The sequence below is a fragment of the Phalaenopsis equestris genome, unplaced genomic scaffold (genome assembly GCF_001263595.1).
Source record: "Phalaenopsis equestris unplaced genomic scaffold, ASM126359v1 Scaffold235502, whole genome shotgun sequence".
Taxonomy (NCBI): Eukaryota; Viridiplantae; Streptophyta; class Magnoliopsida; order Asparagales; family Orchidaceae; genus Phalaenopsis; species Phalaenopsis equestris.
The window spans coordinates 126,875-153,937 of NW_018253370.1; the positions used below are offsets into that span (position 1 = coordinate 126,875).

A 27,063-nucleotide genomic window follows, 5' to 3' on the forward strand; every position below is an offset into this window, starting at 1 on the left:
CATAGATTTAGGGAGACCAGTGGCATGGCCTACTTCCACCAGTTCAGCCACTCCAGTATCAGTTACTGTTATGCCAACACAACTTTCTCCTCCTATCTGAGCAGAGTTCAACCAAGGCTTCGACCTTGGTCTGCAGCAGTGGCTCAATGGAACAGTAACCCAGAAATTAAAAATCCCAGTAGCCCGAGAAGCAGTAAAACATAGAAATGGGATAGCAAAAGGAGACAAAAGAGTAAACGAAATCCCTTTATGTATCGACCACACCTTCATAGCCGCTCCTACCAACCAACAATGAAGATCCACCATTGGGAAAACTCTAACAGAGCTTCCAGCGCCGCCACCATCATGAGATACACACACACACACACACACACACACACACACACACACACACACTTACACTAAACTTGTTTAGAATTATGTATAATTAAAGTTGGCTTCAGTTAGCTTTCCTAGATTAATTTAACAAAAACAAAACAAACCGAACAACAAACGCAAAAACAAAAATATCAAAATTATTCATACGTGAATATTAAATCAACAATGAATTTTTAGTTCATTTAAAAACTTATTCTTAAAATTTAGAATAAATCTCAAACAAACTAATTCCACAAATTTAGAATAAATGAAATAAAATTATATTTATTATTATCATGCAAAATAAATAAATGCCAGAAAATTTATTGAAGTAGAAAAATCCAATGAAATTCTTTAAAAATTAAAACAACCATAAATATTCCAAATATCTAAATATTATAATGCAGCGGACAAATTAGAAATAGGTATCACAGCAATAACCAAAGGCACTTTTTTTTTAATGAGTATCAAGTAATATGATTCTTCTATGCATCATATTCGAAATGATGGCTCCCCTTCAAAGGCTCATAAATAACAGCATTCACAACCCCATCCATTTCCGTCGGTGATGAGAATCCATCGTTGTTTCTGTAAAAAATCTGCAGTGTTTTGCACGTCTTCCAAAATACTTCTTTACATGCTCTTGGAACCACGCTCCCCACGTTCTGTAGAACCAGCCCAAGCAATTCAGCCCTTGTGGAGTCTATCAAACTCAACATATCTTTTTTGACATCTTCTTCGGAAATAGAGCCATTTCCATGGTGAACAAGCAGCCACAAGCTATTTCTTTTCCCCGCTGCTATGTCAGTCTGTAATTGTATCATAGCATTTTACCATATAAGCAGGTCATATAGAAGGAGGGAATGATCAATACTAACAATGAATTTTGAGAAAAAAATCAAATAGAATCAAATACTTACAATACGATGCAGCCTTGAGTTAAATGAGTTTTTTAGGCTGAGCCGATCAATAAAATTTAAGATCAGTCCGACATCGTTTTTATTTTTTATTTTTATTTTTATTTTTAGTTTTATTTTAAAAATATATTTAGTCAGCATAATTAAAAAAATTCAAAACACCAAAAAGATATATGTGTATTTTTAAAAATAACTACAGTTTTATGTTGAAGAATTCACGGAGATAAAGTGATATTTAGCATTTTAACAATGCAAAAAGATCGAGCACAGACATAGATAATGAAAAGGTAGTTCAAGAAGAATGGAGAAATCTAGAGAGAGAAAATCTACGAGGCTTAGCCAACTCAAAGTAATCGAATATAAGTGCATGTGTACAGAAATACATCTTTTTTCTCACCATTAGGATAACGGGGATACTATTTTATACCAGAGATAACAGTTGTTGACATACAACGTAAAGAAAAATGCATATTTTAGGAATACAATAAAAATTATAAGCAATGGTCACCAGTGGTCGATGACTGGCGACTACAAAGACTAGAAGAGTTATCATCGGTCTTCAATATAAGTGTTATAAATTACAACAATATTTGGGATACGACAACTATAAGCGAGGGCGGGCGCTGGAGATTGACTAGTGCAGGATGGTATGACAAGTGAGATGCACTCATGCTATGAGCTGGAGTCTACTTAAATATGTACTACTGGTAATCTATTCTTCAAATTTGATGGAGAAGTCTTCATAACAATAATTTGGTTCTTATTATGTATTACTCCATAACGTTTTATGATTTGTATCACCGCTTCATAAGTTTGTCGAGGTGTAGAAATGTTGGAATATTACATAGTGTTCGTCTTCATCTCCCAATAACATCTTTTATTTTTCAATTTTATCTTTTTGTATTTTCCTTTCGTTAGATTTTCCTTTCTTTCTTTACTTTTGTGGGATTCTTCTTTCTTTTTTATATAAACAATCAGTTAAATTTATCTCCCTAACAAAGATTGTTTGTTTTTTTTGGTATGTAAGATACTAAGCCTTCATAAATTCCAACTTCATTGATTAAAAATAGTTATAGGTCACCCTTGATACTGTATTCTATGTTGCCTCTCCAGTACTTAAAGGAAGTTGGAACAATTGGACCTTAAAGAGGGTTGAGTTATATTTAATTATTTTAAGACTTTAGGGGTGATCATATTTATTTAAATTGGATTTAATTTGATTTTAGCTTTATATTGTGTCCAACTGAATTGGGTCGATTTAGGTTTGATTGGGTCTATTTTGGTCAGTTGACACAATTTATCAAATTGAAGCCCAATTGGGCTTTAAATTGTGTCCAACTAAATCCAATTAATGATTTTATGCTTTCAGGAGTATTCAGTTAAGTTTAATTCTAGTTTAGTCTAATATAGTTCTTTTAAGTCAAATTGGGAATACCCTAATCAAATAAATGTCTGCTCTAAGCATAATTGTATTTTTTTTTAACTATAAGCATATAAAGTTTCTCTAAAAGAATCCTAAACCTCTTACATGGAGATAGACTAGCTAGTAGCCAAACTCTATATTTAGGAAAGCATTTATGTCCAAAACTATCTTTGCAATTTGAGCTAGAATGTTATGCTCAACATCAATTGTTTTCTTATTCAACACTTATTTCATTTAAGCTAATCTAAGTTATAGATTTTTTTTGGAATAAACCCAAATTAGTTTAATAATGGAATTGTAATGACTACTATTGATCGATTTAATAACTTAGTTTTGTCCATGAAGCATGTATTTATCATAATTGAAATTTGTTAAATTATAGTCATCCGAAAGGATCATTGCAATGTAATCCATAAAAAAAATACTTCTTTCTATGTTGCATACCATCATTTGGTTGACCTTTTTAGCCAAATAATATCCAACAAAGAAGCATCTCCTCTTTTTGAGAATAAAATTGGCTTTTAAAAAAAAATGACTTACCTCAAAACCATGAATGTCATTGAAAAGACGACCAAATTTACTGACAAGTTTGAATAAATTGTAATATTCTGAAGACCCAATGATGTTCTCTGAAAGCTCTGGCACAATGAAATAGATGGTAGGTAGAATGATGGGTTCCAAAGCAAATGATATGATGGCATTAGTCATGTATTCATCAATAGTAGGCACCGTGCTATTCTCTATCCAATTAGCTTCTTTCATCGTGGATTTCAACAAATCTTGCCACTGCAAGTTGTCACATGTCAAAATCATATGACAAATAATCTACTAAATAAAAGTACATAAGAAAACTACATGTGTCGATAATATTGGCCTAAATATGCTTGTGAATGAGGTAGCCTAAGAGAATTTATTTGGATTTCTTTCAATGTTCTTTTAACATAAGATATATGAATTTGATAAATTAATTCATCATGTTTAGCATGGCTCAAATTTATATGAATGGTGTAAGATCTCACCATTTTAATAATATGTTTGGTGACATCGCGATTTTGGAAGAGAGAAGCCTTTGCTCCAAGCTCATTAACAGTATTGAATAGAGCTAAAAATATGATCTTCACATTTTCAGAGTAGAAGTCTTTTTCATGAATTTCATGCCATCTACCAAAAAAATGTACCATCACTAACAAAAATTTTCTTTATAATAGATACTACAAAAAAACCAAGATACATCATACTTTTCAACTAGCTTGATAAAATTTGCTAGTTCTTCAGATGAACCACCACCATCAAAAAAATCATCCACTATAGTAATTAGCGTACTAGATTTGGTCCAACATAAGCGAGCACTTGACAGTTCTGAGGAGAATAAGGTAGCAATAGCAGAGAGATAACAATATGTTTGTTTTAGGCGACAGAATTTGAGTTGATCCAGCTTGCTTTCTTTAATCCAACTATTTGCACAAAAGTATGTCATGGACAAACATACAAAAACTCAAACTTAGATGAAACAAGATATAATAAAATGCACTTGCCTCTCAATATGCTGATGTTCTTTCTTATATATCAACTGAGAACTTCTGAATGAATTCACGGCAAGCATCAAAAGCTCATTGTTATTCATGCTAGACCTAATGAAAGTTTTCACATAAAACATGATTTGTTTAAAGAGCTAAAGGTCATGCAAGGAAAAGTTTTGCCTCTCTAATTTTACTCAAAACATAAACAAATTTAAAACTTACACAAATGATGTCTTGAGCATATGAAAATTATCTAACTTGTAGTGTTCAATATTTCTTTTATGCTCCAGCCTTTCCAAACTTGCATAAAAGGGAAATTTCAGAGTATAATCAACCTAAAAAAAAAAAGATGATAAGGAACCAGCAATCTAAAAACTTCATAAGAAACTAAAAAACATTAATATAACAAAGGAAAAGTGTTTAGAATCTTATAAATAACACACACACATACCAAAAGTTAAGGGCCATTTGGGTTCTGTTTTATTTTCTTATTTTTTTTTATTTTTTATTTTTTATCTTTCGTTTATGTTTTAATTAAAAATACCATATGTTTGGCTTTTTTATTAAAGTATAAATGTTTTTAAAGACACTTAAAACACTTCAAAACTGTTTTTACTATTTTCAAAAATATGTTGATTTCGTATTAGAAATAAAAAAGAAATGTGTAAAAAAAAAATTAAACAAACATGTTGTAAAGAAAAAAAGAAAAATAAAAGTAAAAAAAATAATTCCCTAACAAACTCAATTTTATTGTTTTTATTACCTTTTAAAAGAAACACACTTGACAAAAGGAAAAAAAACTTTGATCAGAAAAGCTTAAAGCTGCTTATATATAAAGAATTCTAGTTTTCTTTAAATATCCTAAATTTTCTACCTACTCATCTATTGTACCATTTGGTACCCATGTTTTATTAAGAATTAGTAAATTTATCAAATTGCAATCAATAAGACATCTAAAAAATCTTTTATTGTCTTCATTTGCTATTTTTACTAAAGAATTTTTTATTTTATGGAAACTGATTTTAAATGCTGAAACCATTAAGCAAACAAGGATACAAGATAAGTTATTAAATGATGAGAGCATCATGGAAGGATTTATGACTGACATCCCCTCCTAAGGCCAATCCAATCTTTGTCAATCGTCGTAGATATACATTGTATCATTTCTCTCTGCACTCATATCCTAATACTGAATTATGTTGGAACTCTATCTTTCATTCATTAACAAAGTACAAATTTTCTAAAATAAAAATTTCATGAATTTGGTAATATTTAACAAAATAACATCATATTTATTTCTCAATCCCCCTATTCTAAATCCTATTCAACAATCATCACACTATTCCTATAATAATCTTAATAAATTGAAGAAAAAGAAATTTGGGAAAGTACAAATCAACTACCTCTTGTAAAACATCTAGTGAGTGGATGGCATTAGTATTCAATTCTTCTTTGAGAAAATGAGTCACCCAAGCATTTAATTTCTTTAGAACTGGTTCCTCTGGTGAGATTTGAACCAGTGAAGCCTTATATAGCTCAATAATAGCATTTAAATCTCGCATATGTCCTTGGAGTGTATTCTTGAATTGCTTCACATCAGCAAATTGAGCTAAAGCATCTGTAAAAATGATAGTGCTTAAAGATATTGAATAAATTAAATGCACATGTTCATCCCTCAGAAAAAAAAGTATACAAAGAATAGCTCAAAATGTATAACTCACTGGAAGAGACATCATATCCATTCATACGTAAAATTCGAAATGCCATGGCACAGGTAGCTATGTTTGCATAAATTTCTTCATCTTTATCCACCCAACATCTGCATCTTGAGATAATTCAGTGTTATGAAAAAGCATAAAACTCAAAGACTACAAATAATTAGCTTGATCTCCACCTATATGCTCTATCCAAAAATCTCCTTAGATCATGAATAAAATGTAACGAAACTCCAAGCCTTTCAACTTTATCAACCATCGAAAGATGAGTCTGTATGTCTAGTGGGTAGGTTGTTGGAACTACAAAACACTAAGCATGAATTAATATATAAGACCAAGCAGTACACATACTTTAAGTTAAATTTGAGCACTGCTACCTGAGCAGCCAAACTTCTCTAAAATAGAACTCAAGTAATCAAGGGATTTATCATCTCGAATGTGGCAAAGTGCAGCAGCAGTTGTTGAAGGGGAGTTAAAGAGTGAACCATTTTTTCTTTGGTAACTCATAACCTCTTTCCAATCTGGCAAGCCAATGAGTCCTTCAGCAACAAATGCAAGGTATGCTTTGCTTCCTATAGAATTTATTTCAACCTCTCTAAAAAAAAAGAATGAACAAAAATAAGAATGATTACCTAAAATATAAAAGGAGTCCAAAATTAAACCATAATGCAATGCTATTAGTTAAAAAGAAATAACCTTAGAAACACCTAAAGTAAGATATATTATTGGTTATTAAAATAGTCATTCTTGATATTTTGTAATAAGCTCATCTCAAGTAAATAAAATTTCAAAAACAACATTACAACAATGAACTTTTACAGTTACAAGCTATCCAACCATAAAATTGAAGCAATGCAAGCCTAAAATTTCTACATAATTCTTATAATTATTCTGAACTTAGATCATTTTGTTATTTTTTTTTATTCCTACCAAGGTAGCTCGAATGATGTTGAAAATCTTCTAATTTCAATTTCTTAATTTTTATGATAAAATTTTTAAAATATCTATTAATTTCCATATTAACAAAGACAAGGATTTAAACAAAACTTTCCACAATTCCCGCAGCTTCTTTTATATGTATGGTAGTTCAACCGATAAATTCTCTTTTTCAAACCTTTAAAACCATTTAACATTGTAGGAAAGTCAATTGAAATGACCATAATTGAAACATTTGAATGTTTATGGCTAGCCTTGGCGAATAGTTGGATTTATAACTTAAAGGAATTCCAAATGTCTTTTGGACTAATTCGAACAAATAATCATAAGTTATTTTATTTTTGATGACTAATCAAAATATGTATCATTGCATCACCTACTAATGCTCCACATTCATCATCAAAATGATAAATTGTCAAAATAGTCCTCTAAATATTTCAATGAGATTATGTTTGCCTCAAAATTTATAAAAAAGTTGAGTTAATTTACAAACCCATTTAATGAAGGCTAAAACTGTCCTTAGAATTATTTCAACAAAAGTTAAAAGACTCTATGGACTAAATTAACATTTTTGTAAACTATTGGTGTAAAATGACCTATAGCAAAAAATCAAAGACTATTTTGACACATTCTTTTCATCAAAATAAATGCTACTCTTCTTAACTACTTGCCATTTTTTTTTTTGAAAGCCTTTTCTCAATCGAAGTAATACTCTCCAATCTCAACTGGAGTCATCATTTCCATGAACTAGTTTAGCTTTAAATTCAAGGATGTCTCAATTAAATGTGCCAACAAAAGCTCTTGGTGAAACAAATATCACTACCCAAATCATTGATTTTTAGGGTTTCAATCAACAACTTGTCAGTAATTTTGACTAGTGGAATGATAATAACAACTAAAATTGTGGCCACACTCAACATAAAAATATAATAATGTCCTCATTTCGCAATGTCACCTTATTATATGGCAACATCACTAGACTTTCTGAAAACATGTTGTTTCCCTACAATTCTATAATAAAATACTAACAACTTCATGACATCAATAATGTCCCAATAAATGAATGTGTGTGGACTAACATATTCTACTCGCACTCTTGCTCATGTAGTCTACTACCTATGATCAAAAGGCTAGATTTTTTATATCAATTTACAGCCGAAATTTGAACTGTATCCATCTACTTTCTTGGATGACAAGCTAAGTCATGGACAATAGCCCTACTATTTTCAAGACCTCTCAAAATAAATTACCATTAATTTAGTAATATATAATCTTAAAAAGATCATTCATGATGTGTGTCGATTTTAGCCATAATTTCATAATATATATGATTTTTTAAAAAAAACCTTTATAATGTTCACAAATGTCTGAATTGAATGGCGGGAGAATATTTATTTAATGAATAAGATTTATTGAAACATTTTGAGAGCAAATATTTAGATAAAATATCTAACTTGTCTGCTTTGTCTAATATAATTATTACATGATAATATAGTATGGCTAATGTACTATAGGCTATTAACTTGCTCTTTTGATTTAGAGGATAATCTAAAAGAGAATAACGATCCTCAATTCGTAGGTGGTCTAATAGTAGTAGAGACCCTGAATTTCAATTATTTGAGCGTAATAAAGATTTTAGTAGGTTCTCACATGACTAATCTACAATGCAATCGAAATTTTCATAGATGATAAAGCATTCAACATTTGAAAAGCAAGAAAAATTGATGACTTTGCATACTATATGGTGCCACAATTCAGCTTTGAATCTCAGTAAACATGGCTCATTCAAATAAAAATCAAAGAAACAAAAATTTCAATATCATCTAAGAGTATCCATACAAATAATAGCAATGAAAATTGAAGTAAATATACTAGTTGAAATATTAACAAACATAATACATTCTACTGGATTTTAGAATCTCTAGCAACTAACTATTTACTTTCTAAATGATGTAAATGAAATTTTATGTAAGGGCAAAGCAATTTTAAAACTATGGACAACTAAAAATGGTGATTCACATCCTCTACATAGTTCTAGATGAAGGTAACTACAAAGTCTATGAAAGAAATAACCATTATGTCTAGAATGAAAGCTATCACAAAATTCTATAACGTAGGTTACAAAATTATTCAATTTTAAGTGATCATTAATTTTAAGAAATATTTTTTTATATGCTAATATAATCCCACTTTTAAAGTATCACACGAACAACATATCAAGCTCACAATATCTTCTATCAATGGGTGAGAATCTTAAAAGAATTTCCATGTGCCTTCCTTCTCAAAGTTTATAATGAGTTTGTTACCTCATATAGATATTAGAATTTTTTTTAACCATACTAAAATCTTGTGTTCTTGTGTGCAAGTTAGGTTTCTCTTCTTGAATTTTGGAGATTACACACAAAAAATTAGTATCAAAGACAAACAAGATCATTAGCCAAAATATTGAAAGTGGGAATTAACAAATTTTAATCACATCAGATGTTTCACTTATCACCTATAATATAACGAGGTAACTAAGTGTCAAATAAAGAACAAACATGTCACTAGGCGAAGATAATCATCTTGTCAGCATGGATTTGACTAGTTGAAACTTCTTGCAACTCAACATAGAAGATGAAAGCCATTAAATCAGTTCATAAATTACATATATCTAACCTACAATCCTTTATCACAACATGATCTAGTTTTGAGCTAACTAGACAAAGCAACCAAGGTCGACCCACCAAAATGCTTTTCCAAAACATTCTAGTGTAGAGACAAAAAACTAGAGTTTATGGCATATTTGCCCGACTATCAAGTTGAGCTTGTTAATCAATATGAAATTAATAGCGAAGTGCCCATAAGAGATTATGTAGAAACCATGATCTTTATGGGAACTTTAAGGTGGAGAAATTTAATGATAAAAAACTTTGGCATTTGACATTGCAAAGCTAAAAATCTTTTATTTCAAAATGATCTTATTACTTTGGATCTAATCCTAAGCACACGGCAAATAAAGATTGGAACTTAATAAATCTCAAAGATTGACTCAATCCAAATCGACATAGCAAAGAAACAAAAGTACTTAATTATGAGGAAGACTTGGCAATAAGTCTCTAAAACAATTTTGGAGATTCCATAAGAAAAAAATGTATTGAGAACCAACTCTACTTGAATGTATAAAGAATCAATTCAACATCCTTTCTATTCTTAAGAAAATGAAAAATATTTGAAAGAAATAAAACAATTATGTAGAAGTTAATAAGAATTGGTGAAGATTTACAAGAATTATGTCATCATCTTTTTATTTCGAAAAACTGTAATTTTTAAATTTTTATAAAGCTTTACTATTATATAATTGTTTTAAATTAAAAGTATTAATCATTGCATGTCAATTCATTTTTTTAGTTAATAAACTAAATCAAAACTTTAAATATTGAATCATTATTATATGCTTTGACTTTTCTCTTCATTGGAGGCAACTAAGTAATGCATAAAGTATTTAAGGTTCTTAAAATTAAAATATATATATTAAAATTTTTAGAAGAATTATTAAATGTTACCATATATGCATAAAGTTATAGGATGCCTATATCCTTTGATGTGTGACAAAAAGGAGGATATCCAACAAGGTTTGTAGAAAGAATCAATAAGAACACTAGCCATTTGATTGAGATAAATTAATAATCCATTAGATAGGTTATATGCATTATACATACTATTTAATAACCATAATCAAAATATAGTTTAGATGATTTGAATGAAGCAAAATCCAAATTTTAGATTACCTACTATATGCTAAAGTAATATGTTTAACTCTATGTGTAATTTATAGGTTAAATCAATGTTTAGTATAGCAAATTAATAGGAAAGCCAGGCTAACTCTTCAAGGATCAAAATCTTACGGTGATTAGACAATAAATAATTATATTTTAATGCTTAAGTGCTTTTTTTTTTGCTTCCCTTACTAGTCATAATTATATTTGATTCAATTATATTAAGTTGATATAATGTACTATGACAAATATAATTCGTAAATGACATTTAATTTTTCTTTCTTCTTAATTAAAATGTCATAAATTTAGTAATCAAATACATATTATACCATTTATTTTGTATTATAAATATTTTCTCAAAGAAAAGATCTCATAAGTTAAAAAGATTGTATATGAAATGATATTTGCAGGGATACGTAGATGTGTATGATGATGGATGGAGTTAACCCCCTTATAATACATTTTGAAGGATATTATACCAATGTATTAATGGTTTTAATTTCCTCATTAGACAATAGAAAAAATAAAAACCACATCATACTATGCTGAAGGAAGATATATCAATCATCACCTTGAATAATAGTAGACATATTTTATGTCATATAATGTCGAAAATAAAAAGGTATTCTTTTAACAATATTTATTTATGCTTTAAAATACATATAGTTGATTAGTGGCACTTTTGAAATACATGGAGGTAGATATTATTTGAATGTTCCAAGACTAAATTTTGATTTTGAGCGAGAGTTATTAGTTATAATTTAACCTCAATTTGATCATTTGTTATTTCCTTGGTAACTCTAAACTCTAAGGTTGGGTTGTGACATCAAAGAAGTCATTTAGCATCACAATTTGATCCAAGGCTTTAAAGCATTTATTAAAAAAAATTGTTTTTTTTTCACTCAAGAGCACAGTGAAAATAACATTGTTTTTTTTTTTTTAGGAAGCTCGACAAGGTATGAAAATGATGGCTCGCTCGTACTATTAAGTCTTAAATAGAAGCTACCAAAATGTACTAAATGGAGGTTATCATGGAGCTTATAAAAAGGGCTCCCTCAAGATCTATGGCAAAGTTAACTATAAAGGTCATACAAATTTGTTGAAAGGACATTATTCATTAATGTTTGGAGATGAATTCTTATTCTTCTATATTTATAAATTCTTGTAGTCCACAATGGAAAGTTTCTCACAAGAAACTCCTAAAGATTGTAATAGCTTTGGTGTAACTGTAGAGGTCCAAGGGAAATTTTGAGCTTCTTTTTCATTTTTATAGTGAATTCTTTCCTCCCATAAATACATATTATTGAACAACAATAAATATTTACATTCTTGTAAGTATCTTGATTTTATCTTTTTGAATTTTGAAGCTCGCATACAACATGAACTTCCTAGTAAACTTATAAATTTAGGACATTGTAAATACATGGAAATGAATAGTAGTATATGCTCAAGAAATATGCATAAAGTTTAAAATATTAAAGCCCTAAATTGCATGTTGATATTATTTCAGATAGATTCATGATCATGGACTATAAAAAAATCAGTTGTTTAACATTAGGAAATAAAGTGTATAATAGGGATTTATATCCATACCAAAACTAAAAAGATATGGGAAAAGCCTTTGTTAGATTTGGCGGGTCTAAAAAATTTTGACTAAGAATGTGAAACCAAGAAGTTCTGCTTCCGAATTGTTTAGTTTATGCACAATTCCTATCGAATCATTACACTTAAGGGTAAATAAAAACATAGTCATATAGAAAATTCACTAGAGAACAATACTTCAAAGGTAAGTATGAGAATATATAGCTTACATTTGTGATAGGCCAAGATGAAGAAAGGTTGAAATTTGTTATTTCAATCCAACTTGCAATATTGAATGGTTGATATCATATAAGAAGGAATGGAAGTGAAGACTAGATTGGAGGGAGAACGGCAATAGATAATTTCATTACCATTTGATAGAAAAATAATGCAATATTTTTTTTGTTTAATGTCTTTTCAAATCTACATGAATTAGCTCTCTTAAATCTACATGAATTAGCTCTCTTACACTAAACTAACTAGGATAAATTTTTCTTCATGTTAGCTAACATTAGATGCCAAGGAAACTTTAATAGAAAAATAAAAATTGATCAACTTATGTTATAAAGATAGCTAAACATTGTTATACTTTTATCACCTAAATGTATTCCCACAATGAAGTATTAATCTTTTCAAAAATTAAGTGTTTTTATATTTTTTTAGAGAATTGGACTTATTTTCCAAGAGTGTTCAGAATTTTAATGTTAAAATTTTATACACATTATCAAATGACAAGAATCTGGTATTTTCATTAATCAAATCTAATTATTCTTCTTAAAGAAATTAAACATAAATAATCAAAATAATTATGAAACGTACCCCGAAAAGAGTTTCATACCTTCTAAGTTCTTTTTCTCTCATAGAAAACATTACATATATGTCATTTTCCCTCAATGGAAGATCCAACCCCATTTCTATTGCATAGTTGATCATACCTGGAAATATAATACTAAAGCCAATAGGTGATTGTAGTTGCTCATTCATACTAGAGGAGATATTTGATTCAATGAAGGAGAGGCCTGCAATGGAAACTCCAAATGAAAATTTTAATTCCATAATATTAATAATTAGAAGAATATTTACAAGTACCTTTTTTGACATACTCCTCACCAACATTCCATCGCCTAAGTCTAGCACACAAGCCAAAGTTGATGACAAAGCATCTTTAGCAATAGAAGGCTTTTGATGTGTGGGGACCCACGAACCATCAGAAAGCTGGTTATCCATTATCCAATCAATACATTTAGGAAAGTAAGGAGCTCCAGGAAATGATGAGGATGGGACCATTGCAACCCAAGCAGTATCATAAGCAGATATTGAGAGTTCAACTGCTAGTAGCTTCTCCCTTTTTTTTTCCAAGAAGCTTAAGGAATTCTATAAATCATTTCAAGCATTTTGGATCAAGTATTAATCCATAAAAAGAATAACAATGTCATACATATTAGGAGGTGTTATTCATACCACAATTGGATCATCGGAACTAATAATATTATTTTGCCTATTATCCAAAATCACTGCAAGAAAAAATAAAAATCATCAACTCATAAAGAGCATAATAAGGCAACTAAATATAAGGCATCATCAATGGGACAAAAGAAAGACTTAAAAGAATTCATTTCATTTTGCAACAATGGATTCAAACCACCCTAGAGAATTGCATTACAAGTTAAAGAAACAGTTGGACGATATGTAAGTGTTATAAATGGTGAAGTGAATAGATCAAATAAAGTAAAATTCATATCTTCGCTCAGTAAACTTTTACAAATATTTAAATCCATTTTTTTAATTTCATTTCCCACGTTAATATGTTTGCTCAATAACCAAGATAAGTTTAAGGTATCAATCTGATTATTCAATTGGGCTTCTACAAGTGGAACAAAAATTGAAAGTAATCCTAACTAATCTAGGCCAACTTTTCTGTGCATAAATTGAGCCAATTTGGTGCATATTGATCACAACATCATAGCATTTTTCAATTTATCACACGAAAATAGGTTAGTAGACTTTGGGATGGAGGAGTTTTATATGAAAAAATTAAGAAAGAAAATTGCATAGCCTGAACTACTTAAATAGCTTTGACTAGTATGGAAAAAGTTACAATGCACCACCCTTCTTCAAATTGGAGGTGTCAATATAAAGAAAGAGAATGAGATGTTCGTTATTATCTATAATTATGATGATCAATGTACCTAAAGTTGGCTACAGTGCTAATCTTGCAAGAGAGAAGAATTTGGAAGTCATCTAAGAGACAACTACATTATAAATCTCGCAAGGGATGGTTGTTTTATAAGTAATAATGCAGATGGATGTGACCCAAGTCTAATGGTAAATATTATTGGAGATGACTATGACAGTTTTTTCCATGTGGCATAATAGCTCTAAATAATTCCTTAAGCCAAGCTACGGCTCTTCTTCCATCCATGATTTTTTATTTTTTTTCTATAATAATTACATCAAACTTGATGCCTACAATGATAACAAGAAATTCATTTGCATATTCTTAAGACCTCAAGACCCAATGACCCCGGCCCATCACAAGCAACTTTTGTCCAACAGGTTATACAAATTTTGGATGCAACTCGAAAAAATTTTGAGGACATATCATTGTATTTGGTCTCTATGAAATTGCTTGAAGATTCGACCAGAAAAGAGTTTTTCATAGAGAAGCTCACTAACCGTTGAGTGGCCTACCTACGTTATTTCATGAGTAGTGACATTTGAGGGAAACATTATTTTAATTAGATTCTAGAGGGATATTTTTATTTGTCTATGATTTTTCATGATGCTTTGTATATTTATGTAGCTTTGTACATGCCACTTTACAAGAGAGTTTCTCATTTCTCGTTAAGTTTTATATTTTCTTCTATAATATTATTTGTTTATGTTGTAATCTTCGTAACCGTATATGATTGTATTAATATCATTGATGTTTATGTGTTAGCCACTTTGATGCCGAAATACATGGATGCAACGAGAGAAAGGCACAGAAGGAGACTTGTAACTGTTGTATGCTTGTTGTAAGAATATTATAACTCATACATAGAACACTCCTCTTGCATGAAATTCTCATATGTTGGCAAAAAATTGGTTGGTGAGTTGCTTGCAGGCCACCCAACTGCATGACATGTGCATTATTCACCGATCTGTTGGAGGAACTACACAAAAATCATGAGCTTCATGACTCATCCAGAATGACTTCACGAGAGGTGTTGACAATAACCCTCTATATATTATCACATAATGAATCAATTTAATGAGTTATGGAGTGATTTCAACACTTTCCTGAAACGATTTATAGATACCTTTCAGTAGGGTTGAATGCACTTATTAGTTTCTCTTCACATCATAAAATCAACAGTTTAATAATTGAACCGACCCCCATGGAGATTTCAGCCGATGCGCGGTATATGTTTAATTTCTCTTAACTATTATATTCAATTTTTTTATAGATAACACAATTACATAGTTATTCATCATATTTCTAGAATTCTATTGGAGCAATCAATGAAGCACACATTAATGCACATGTTCCAAATAATGAGAAGATCACATTCATCAGTCGTTGTGGGTCCCCAACATAGAATTCATGGTGGTATGCGACTTCGACATGTGCTTCACTTTTTTCATAGTCAATTGGGAGAGCAGTGCAAATGACAGTCAAATTTTGAAATCGACAATATGGAATAACAAATACAACTTTCCGCATCCATACACAGCTTCGCTTGAGGCTGAGCAACTCTCCTAATTCTTATTTCCTTCACCACTAATCATTCAATTCACACCAAATAAATACTATTTGTTTGATGTGCGGTATCTGTTGCAGTGAGAGTATCTCAAACCATATCCTGATACGAGATACTACATATCTAATTTTGAGCGAGTCAATAATATCACACAGGGAAGAAAAGAAATGTTTAACAAAAGACATTCATCTTTACGTGATGCTATTGAGAGGATTTTTGGTATTTGGAATAAGAAATTGGTTATACTTCATCATATGTCATCTTAATCGTTTCTCAAACAGGTGCAGATTATAATTGTCATGATGACTCTCTACAAAATATATATCGGCATCCTTCTTGCAATGACATCGGCTTTCGTAGGGCGAACGAGGATCATGAATATGTCCCTACTGAGGTATATGAGTATCATCTTAGACAGTCTTTGTCACAAGCCAAAAATGATGTTCTCGAGACATGTACTAAAGACGGGGAATGTATAAGGGAGATGACAGTGAATGAAATACATATGCGATAGTTGGAAAGTGATTGGAGTTTTTATCATATTATTAATTGTCATGGTTTTTAAAGAGAATCATTATTTATTTTATCAATATTTTATATAGTTTATGTTTATTTCCATTCCATTTGTATTTGATATTGATTATTTTAATTTTTTACACAATTTGAAAGTGTCAATTTTCCTTTTGCATTTCTTTTTTTTTTTCTTTTCGTGGGCTTTAAAGGTCTATCTTTTGAGATGAAATATTTAGCACTAAGGGCATGTTTGCTGCTATTGGTTGGTGTCACATGTGATCCTAATGAAAGCAACCAAGTTCCTTTCGTTTTTTCGATGCTACAGTTTTTAAAGCTCTTCTGGATGGCTTTTTTTGGTGATATGCATATGTGAAACACACCAGCTTGATATTACATGTGTTAAAGGTAACCAAAAACATTATTTTCTTAATCCTGTTATATTCTTGTAGTGACAGATTTATTGGTTTATACATTATGTTATCTGAGATCTCACAGCTGCATAAAATTATAATTAATTACTTGTGCTATCAGTTTTGTCTTATGTTATGTTTGATGTGATGTTTTTTCATGCATTCAAGAATGATGAGCTTGTGGCTTTCTAGTACCTCCCGAGGATTGTACTACTACTGTGGACTTCAAAGTTCACCGCTAACTTCACGCCAGCCACATAGCAAAGAGAGACAATTTTACAGGTTTCCGCGGAGAATCACATAAAACTGTGACTATTTTCGATGGGCAAATATGCTTAAAAATTCAACCACCGAGAGTCACATGGACAGTATAGTTGGAGAATGACTTATCTTTGTCATACACCATCTGCATTTTAAAAATAAGAAAATCATATTATTAATTATTGTTTAAATAGTCTTTTATTTAATATTAGTAATCATGTTATCCACTGTTACGTGAGTTGTCTATCTTTATTTTGTAATATACTGCACTGAATTTATTTTTTAAATATAAAATGTATTGGTATGAACAGTTTTGTTGTAAAAAACATTAATGTACAAGGATAGAATTATCATTTTTCCAAAAACAGTAGCAGCACAGCAGTTTTCAAACTGTAAAAAATAAACAGACGATCAGCTTATTCGCAGCAGCTTCTATGCAGCAACTTATTATTAAGCTGCAGCTGCCCCAAACATATCCTTGATTTTCCCAATATCTGATTTATGGAATTGATTTAGCAAGAATTTATACACTGTGCAGATAAATGTTTCACGGGATATTCATATAAAAAATAAAGTGGAATGGTTAGTGAACCCAGTCTCAATGATTTTTGACATGCATAAAATTTCTACATGAAAAAAGTTGCAGTTGACTAGAATCGAAACCTTGAGCGCCTAATCACACGCTTTCAGTTCTCATAAAAAAAAGTGGAATGACTGCAAACAGAAACGAAACCTTGATGCCCGCCTGCATTGACCACAGAGTTCCTATCGAAAGCGTGCGTATAAACACGGGACCTTCCCACGCCAAGGAAACAGCCAACCGAAGAAACAGCATTAGAAAACATTTTAGCGGCGAGATGTTTCCCTTGACTCCAACTGCAGACATAGAAGAAAGAGGAATTAAGCAAAGAGCTTGTAAATTCCCACATATTAAAATTTAAAAAGCAAGGCTGAAGCTTTACTATAATCCAGATAAAACTGAAATCACGCAACGCAGCTGTGATCAATCAACGATCACCGAGGGAAGAGGGAGCAAGAAACTTAGACCTTCCAATGAAGAACACTATTCACGTCCACTCCTCTTTTTTGAAACTGAGAAAGATAGCCCCGTCCGCGCCTCTTTTTTATTTTTTATATATTTTTTTTCGGCGTTCGAGACATAGCCATAGAAATTAGTTATTTGGATGCGTTACGTCAGAGTCACCAATTAGAAAGGGCCTATAAATTTTACACGTCGCCTTCCCTAGCTTAGAAAACCAAAAGTACACGGAGACTTCTTGATGAAGCTTTTATGTTCATGTCGGGCTTTGGAGAAGCAGTAAGTGTAGAACAGCTACTGTGCTTAATCTTTTGGATTTGCGTGCAGATATGGGCCCCAATGATACTGACAGAATTTAAAGGCGGATCCAAAAGTATATTTGAGATTGAGGATTTAAGAAGTACGTGTCTCGAATGGGAAACGTTTATGTAAGGCTAGGCATGAAATAGGTATTTTAAGTTTTCTTCAATTTGATAATCTTCTAAAATTTTAAATATAGTTAATTAATTATGTAAATTTTTATTTTTTTATTCCAACTGCCCAAAATTCTCAATACCTTCATTTCAACCACTCCAAACTCATGCCCTCGCAAACGTCTCCCTTGGTCGAGTTTTGTCAGGGGTCTTTTTCCCTCATTAGTTGGTTCTATCAACCTCCATTGCACATATCTTCATCTTGAAGAGACGCTCTTGTTGTGCTTACCCCTCCTTAGTCTCTTCCGTAGGATTGACGAAATTGAATTCTCTTCCTTTTCCAACTTCATCCGCCCACCTCATTGCAAGGATTTAGTGAGCTTAAGGTCGGTCCTCTCACATGCAGTTGCTTCACTCTGATTCTTGACTTTTTTTCACTTTGATTTTAGACATGATTCTCCATTTCACTGTTGAGTATAGGTAGATCCCATGCATTTATTCTCGATTTCACGATTCTGTGCTATTTAGGGTTTGTAATGGTAAAATATTTTTGCGGTATCTATTTTTTACTCGAGCTTTTGGTAAATCACCACAGTTCATGTTCAATTACCAAAAGTTCATGTTCCTATTTTTGACAAAGTGAAAACCCCTGTTTTTGTTTGTTTTGTGCAAAGGATTTCAAAGGGTCATAATATGATTTTGGTTTTAAATTTCAATATGATGGATCTTTTAAGAGAAGCTTTTAATGGTATATTTTCTAATTGTTTTGTTTCAACTTTGGATCCTACAATAACTAGAAATTGGGTTTTTTTTTTTTTTGTTCAGTTTATCATTGGTAGATGTTTTTGGAGAAGCTCTTAGTCATATTGATGATCGTTTTTTTAAATATAATAGTGCTTACGACATTGATGGTGATTGATTGTAATATGACTAATTGTGATTATAAGATAAATAATGCGTGTTGTAAATGACATGTTGATGAGGAGATAATCTATGAATAAATCTACAACACACATAATAATCGTATGAACTCAAAATCTTGTGTGCTTGACATTGCTTCTAATAAATTGAGAATTAATCTAACACCCAATTTGTATGTTTTTAAATGCATACTAGCCAATTCCTATGTATTTATGTATCTAACACCTTTTCAAGCATAGGTAAAGTGTTATGTATGTAAAGTTGAAGTTTAAGTGTTAGATATGTAGCTAGGTAAAATAGTTCTAACAAAAAAGAAAAGTTAGTTACTGATAAACTCATTTTTAAAAAGTTTATCAAGTTTAAATTAGTGCTTTGGAAATTGTTAATAAAAAAGAGATGATTTGTATACAACTTATCAACTTAATATTACTTTTATAAGTTGAAAGTTAATGGTTAATGTTTTCAATTTAGGTATCAAAGAAGGATGAGTTTATGCCAATCATCAATAGCTACAAATGTAATTTGAAACAGTGAAGTGTATTGGAGTTGCAAATTGCCATGCATTAAATAGACCGCTCATATGTGAAAATAATGACATAAATATGCTTTCAAAAACGTACAAAGGATAATTGTAAGTTCATGAAATGGATATTTGGAGATGAACTAACAATGAAAAATATTTCGTATCAGCTTTATGCTCATGAAATGTATAGAAGGAAAATTGATGTCATCACATCTCATTTGAAGATTTTGATTCGAATTGTTTTTGCAGGCATCATTTATCATATATATATATGCTTAGTTTATAAAATATTACTAGGGTAATGCCTTTTTTTTCATTATTTATTTATAGTGTTGTATACATGACATTACTATTGATGCATCTTCTTTCAAGGAAATGACAGATGTATTCTTATTTTTATTGATGTGCTAAATTTTTGTAATTGTTTGACTTGTTGAGTTGTGTTCACTTTTTGTAGTCATTATATTGGTTAGTACTATGATTTTTTTCACCTTTCGAATGATTTTATTATGAACATAAACTATTTTGTTTTGATTTAAACTAATAAATTTTTGTATAAAACAAAGGAATTGTAGATTGGGGGTGGGGAGGTAACTCAAAAAAATATATACTTTTTAACATTCATATGACCCAAATCATTCACATCATATCGAATTGTAATATTCATGCCACTCAATTTTCGTGCATGGCTAAAGTGGTGTGCATGTAAAAATTGAAGTTTAATTGTTAGATATGTAAATACATCGGAATTGAGTGGTATGCGGAATTGAGTGGTAGGTATGTCTACGTATTACTATTTTAACATTTGAACATTTTAAATATATTTTTAATATTTTAACATCTGAAGGTAGAATTGTGCCACTTTATTCCTTATTTAAACATAATTCTAACTACTGTACTTTATAGGTAAGCAATTTTATTAGATCCATATAACATAATTGTGCTGAATATTATATCTCTTTACATCAAAGTGCATGATTAAAAAATTTATGATAAAATCAATTACCATAGAAATATCGAAATAACAAAAATGTCCATCTAGTTGTAGAATGCTTTTTTGGATTTATGATATATTTTGGATGCACATATACATTTACATTCAAAGAACCTAATTGGCTCTTTTGGAACAAAAGTACTCAATTGAGGATAATCATTGAATCCAAATACCCAATTCGTAAGAATTTACATATCGAACACATAATGTTGAAGTTTCACATCCATTATATCATGCGACATTTTTTATGAACTACTCAATGATTATGCTAATTACAAAGAATCATATGAAACACTTAATTCAATGTTCATTTAATAAGATCTAATAGTATGTGCAACATAGAACTTGTGCATCTTTTCTGGTCATGAGATTGTTGGGTTGATGAAGTCAGAATCATTTGACTTTTCCATGACAGTGTTCCAAAGCCTTCACTGATCTTTAATGAATTTTTTAAAAGTTGTGTTAAGAATTCAAATATTTAAAATCTTCGTCCTTGACCATCCTCACCATCCTTATAAGACCTGCCCGATGATCCCTTAAGAGTAGTTGGCGAAAAATCTTTAGGGACAGTTGTTGTTCGCGTTTATCGCTTTTTCAATTTATCAATAATTTGAGATACTTCAATAATAAGTGTCCGTCACGATGAAAAATATATGGATCTCATGCAAATAGCCCTACAATGTAACCTGAATCAATGTGTTGAATTCAAAAAACAAACAAGGCTTCACCAACGGTACATAGACTTTGTGAGTTCATCAAAATTATAATGTTGCCAAAGAGCTTCAATATGATTACAACATCAAATGATGTGGCATAATTTACAACACCTTCACCAATGACTGAGCTGAGAGGCATCTCCTCTTCATTAAGAATCTATATAAGTAATAAGTTTCTTACATTTAATGGTTTTCTTTTTATTTTCTTTTCGGAAGATAAATGATAAGTACAACACCATAAATCTAAAGAACTGACAAAGTTCATCTTTTCCTAGCTTAGAAACAAAGGGATCGTACTCAGAAGATACAAGAGGTTCTGAAATTATACTTAATGACGAAGATCAAATAGCTCCTGGGCAGAGCAACTAAAGAAAAGCCAAACATAACAAAACTTTGGAAACCAAGTAAAATTTAGTTAGAGAATGTGAGAGTTTGAATGATAATGATAGAAAAATTCAATTCATGTTGTCGGGCTTGATAGCCTCTATGAAATCCCACAACATGGTATCTCAAATAAATCTCTGAGGAGAAGAGGAATATAAAAATAAGAACAAAAAAAAAATTTAAGGAAGCGTTCTTCATGCTCAGCGATATTTGTGCTATTGAACTGAAGTAATATGATCTTAAGGAAGGGTATTTTTAATGTATTTATGGAAATTCACATATTTCTTAACAGTAACTGATATTTCTCTCATTATAACTTCATTAAAACTAGGTTTGCTACAAAGAAGATGGATTGTTGCCTTCTTACTATTGCACTTGATCTGGCATGATGGTTCCAATTCGGCACCTATCCAAAAGCTTACTGAATATACCTTATAAGCAGCTTCCTTAGACTTGGTGCTGGTTCACACTTCCACTAAAAAATACAAACTTGCAAAGCTTCTGATCATTGAAGCAATGCTAACTACTCTGAATGACTACTTCATCTTCAAGAAATTTAGTAATGTTGGGATCACAAAAGAGGAATAAAGTTGGGTTCACAAGTTAGTGTAATAAAAAGAAAAACTTTAACCTACCAAAACTCCTAAAAGCCTTAAATTAGCAAGAAAATTTTGTCTCTCTCCTTATTTCAAGCACATGAGCAATAAGAAGGAAAGGTGAATGATTTGAGCAACAACATAGAAACATTTATTTATTATATTCTTTAAGGATGCAATATTCTTATTTACTCATTTACCACAAACACAAATAACAGACAAATCTAAGTTCCAAAAAAGGTTAAAACTTATGTTGGCAATAATCTGAGAGGTAAACTAGAATCAATCAAGCCAACAAAAGATAAACTTATAGCGCTCTGTTCAGGAAGCATTAAGAAAATGCGGCCATAATAATGTGTGTCTAGAAATTTTTATTGATGGATACCTTTAGAGTTGCCTTTTACAAAATATTGATATTCAAGATTTACATAAACCTCATCTTTTGGAAGATATGGCTTGCACATCATAACATAATGAACATTATTTTGCACTTTCACGTTGGCAACTGCCCTTGCATAAGATCCATCCACATTATGGGACACAAAAACTTTCAACAATACAAGATACAACAAAAGCTTATTTTTCCTTTCAAAATGGCCAAATGATGTAAAGAATAGAATAATTAACCTTGAATTGGTTTAAAAATTTGTTGCAAGTCCATAGATAATTCGTGGTGGAATATGCACGTTTGAGAATGTAAATAGTAGCACAGAAAAGGAAAATAAATACAAACATTTAAAAATAATACTTCTTTTGAGCTCATTCGTAATAACTATTGAAACTATACATATGATTCATGATCAAATTAGTAAGAACACTGACTCAAAAAGTCATTTCATCCATAACCATCCTCCAAACCAAAGTGGCTTCTCGCTGCAGCAAAAAATTAAATAGGAAAGAACATGGAATTCTAATATTTCTCTTAGACTTTTGTTATGTGGTTTGCATTTAGATTGATGATGTGATAGGCGTCAAAGGTGAATGTAATGGAAAAAATGTTACTTTTGTTAGTTTATGAATGGACAGGAGGTTAAAAGCTAAATTGGGATTGTGATACAATTAAAGTTGGTAAAGGATACTCAGAGGGGTGGATAAGATTTCTTAGCCAACTTGTCCTAGGTGGTTGTTGACCATTCTTGACTGTAATAGTGTTGTCTCCATTGTACTTTTGATCTTGAATCAGGTGATGTAGTTAAGAAGTGAGGTGCTCAAAGGCACCACTATCAATGTACAATTTATCATCTATCAAGTTGGAGTTGAAAAATGTTGTAGGGTTTGATATGATTTGTCATGGCGAAACCAACACTTGAAAGCTTCATATCATCTTGTCGGCCGTTATTTTTTGGAAATAATTTAGATTTAACTTAATATATGTATATAAATTTTATTTTGGAAAAATAGTATTTTATTTTTGAAAATTAATGTTTTAATTTTGAAAAATACGAGACCGAACTAATCTCATATATTTAATAGTTTAAAAGATCGAACACAAGAAATGATGCATCTATCCCAAACAATGAACACATTATTTGATTATGAGGCTTGATTAAATAAACTATAGAATTTATGATATCTGGTTGGCCTACGAAACCATTTTCTATATATACTGAAATGTTCTCTCATCTAATATGAGAGATTAAATAGGGTTTATATTAAGTTGGGTTCCAAAGTTCCCTATAGTTAATTACATCTTAAGTGACTGAGGTCACTCAGGAATACTCTCGATTCAGACTAGTGGTTTTGCCTTCAATAATTTCAAAATTTAAGCTTTTCACTTTGCCTTCAAAAATTTCAAAATTTAAGTTTTTCACTATTGGACATTGAAAGTTCAAAAGGGAATGGATCAAAGGGAACATTTATTTTTAAGAATCTAAAAGAATGAAAAAGAAGGGATGTCATTGAAAGTTCAAAATCACATATTTCTTAATAGTAACTGATATTTCACTCAATATAACTTCATTAAAACTAGGTTTGCTACAAGGAAGATGGATTGTTTCCTTCTTACTATTGCACTTGATCTGGCATGATGGTTCCAATTTGGCACCTATCCAAAAGCTTATTGAATATACCTTAAAAGCAGCTTCCTTAGACTTGGTGCTGGTTCACACTTCCACTAAAAAATACAAACTTGCAAAGCTTTTGATCATTGAAGCAATGCTAACTACTCTGAATGACTACTTCATCTTCAAGAAATTTAGTAATATTAGGATCACAAAAGAGGAATAAAGTTGGGTTCACAAGTTAGTGTAATAAAAAGAAAAACTTTAACCTACCAAAACTCCTAAAAGCCTTAAATTAGCAAGAAAATTTTGTCTCTCTCCTTCTTTCAAGCACTGAGCAATAAGAAGGAAAGGTGAATGATTTGAGCAACATCATAGAAACATTTATTTATTTTATTCTTTATGGATGCAATATTCTTAGTTATTCATTTACCACTAACACTAATAACAGACAAATCTAAGTTCCAAAAAAGGTTAAAACTTATGTTGGCAAAAATCTGAGAGGTAAACTAGAATCAATCAAGCCAGCAAGAGATAACCTTGTAGCGGTCTGCTCAGGAAGCATTAGGAAAATGGGATAATAATGTGTGTCTAGAAATTTTCATAGATGGATACCTTTAGAGTTTCCATTTACAAAAAATTGATATTCAAGATTTACATAAACCTCATCTTTTGGAAGATATGGATGCACATCATAACATAATGAACATTATTTCGCACTTTCATGTTGGCAACTGCCCTTGCATAGGATCCATCGACATTATGGGACATAAACATTTTCAACAATACAACATACAACAAAAGCTTATTTTCCTTTCAACATGCCCAAATGATGTAAATAATAGAATAATTAACCTTGAATTGGTTTTAAATTTTTTTGCAAGTCCATATAGATAACTCGTGGTGGAAGATTCACGTTTGAGAATGTAAATAGTAGCACAGAAAAGAAAACAAAATACAAACATCTAAGAATAATACTTCCTTTGAGCTCATTCATAATAACTATTGAAACTATACATATGATTCATAATCAAATTAATAAGAACACTGGCTCAAAAAGTCATTTCGTCCATAACCATCCTCCAAACCAAAGTGGTTTCTTGCTGCAGCAAAAAATTTAATAGGAAAGAACTTGGAATTCTAATATTTCTCTTAGACTTTTGTTATGTGGTTTGCATTTAGTTGATGATGTGATATGCGTCAAAGGTGAATGTAATGGAAAAAATATTAGCTTTGGTTAGTTTATGAATGGAGAGGAGGTTATAAGCTAAACTGGGATTGTGATATAATTAAAGTTGGTAAAGGATACTCAGAAGGGTGGATGGGATTTCTTAGCCAACTTGAGCTAGGTGGTTGTTGACCATTCTCGACTGTAATAGTGTTGCCTCCATCATACTTTTGATCTTGAATTAGGTGATGCAGTTATGAAGTGAGGTGCTCGAAGGCACCACTATCAATGTACAATTTATCATATGTCAAGTTGGAGTTGAAAAATGTTGTAGGGTTTGGTGTGATTTGTCATGGCAAAAATAACACTTGAAAGCTTCATATCATCTTGTCAGACGTTATTTTTTGGAAGTAATTTATATTTAACTTAATATATGTATATAAATTTTATTTTGGAAAAAATAGTATTTTAATTTTGAAAAGTAATGTTTTAATTTTGAAAAATACGAGACCGAACTAATCTCATATATTTAATAGTTTAAAAGATCGAGCACAACATTAGAAATGATGCATCTATCCCAAAGAATGAACACATTATTTGATAAAGAGACTCGATTAAATAAACTATAGAATTTATGATATCTGGTTGGTCTACAAAACCATTTTCTATATAAGCTGAAAAGTTCTCTTATCTAATACGAGAGATTAAATAGAGTTTATATTAAGTTGGGTTCCAAAGTTCCTTATAGAGGCAAACTCCTATAGTTAATTACACCTTAAGCTACTGAGGTCTCTCAAGAATACTCTCGATTCAGACTAGTGGTTTTGCCTTCAAGAATTTTAAAATTTAAGTTTTTCACGATTGGACATTGAAAGTTCTAAAGGGAATGGATTAAAGGGAACATTTATTTTTAAGAATCTAAAAGAATGATAGGTAGAAGATGTCACTGACCCGAGGGGAACCTCGATAACCTCTTAAACTATCATATTATTGTGCCTTAATTTTGAGAAAAAGTTATTTCATGTTTCATCCTGCCAATTTTGTTTGCTTGGGGCTTACACTTGCATAACACAGTCATGTAAATAGCTTTAAAGATAGGAGTTTTTAGGTCATACCGAACGACGACCTCAGAATTGTAAGACAAGTTAAGGCTTATGTTGCATAACATGTTTTTA

At 30.8% G+C, this 27,063-nt stretch overlaps 1 protein-coding gene across 1 annotated transcript; it reads right to left on the reverse strand.

The window, feature by feature from the left end:
* Positions 1 to 825: 825 nt before the first annotated feature.
* On the reverse strand, positions 826 to 18,949 carry LOC110039138 (ent-kaur-16-ene synthase, chloroplastic-like). Its single transcript, XM_020744098.1, is given in 16 exon segments — positions 826 to 1,166; positions 3,238 to 3,483; positions 3,717 to 3,858; positions 3,936 to 4,151; positions 4,233 to 4,328; positions 4,440 to 4,552; positions 5,621 to 5,835; positions 5,939 to 6,036; positions 6,112 to 6,232; positions 6,310 to 6,527; positions 13,046 to 13,226; positions 13,297 to 13,338; positions 13,341 to 13,581; positions 13,669 to 13,721; positions 17,868 to 18,010; positions 18,876 to 18,949. Coding segments are annotated over 16 exon segments (2,523 nt in total). The 3' UTR covers positions 826 to 842.
* Positions 18,950 to 27,063: the final 8,114 nt, after the last annotated feature.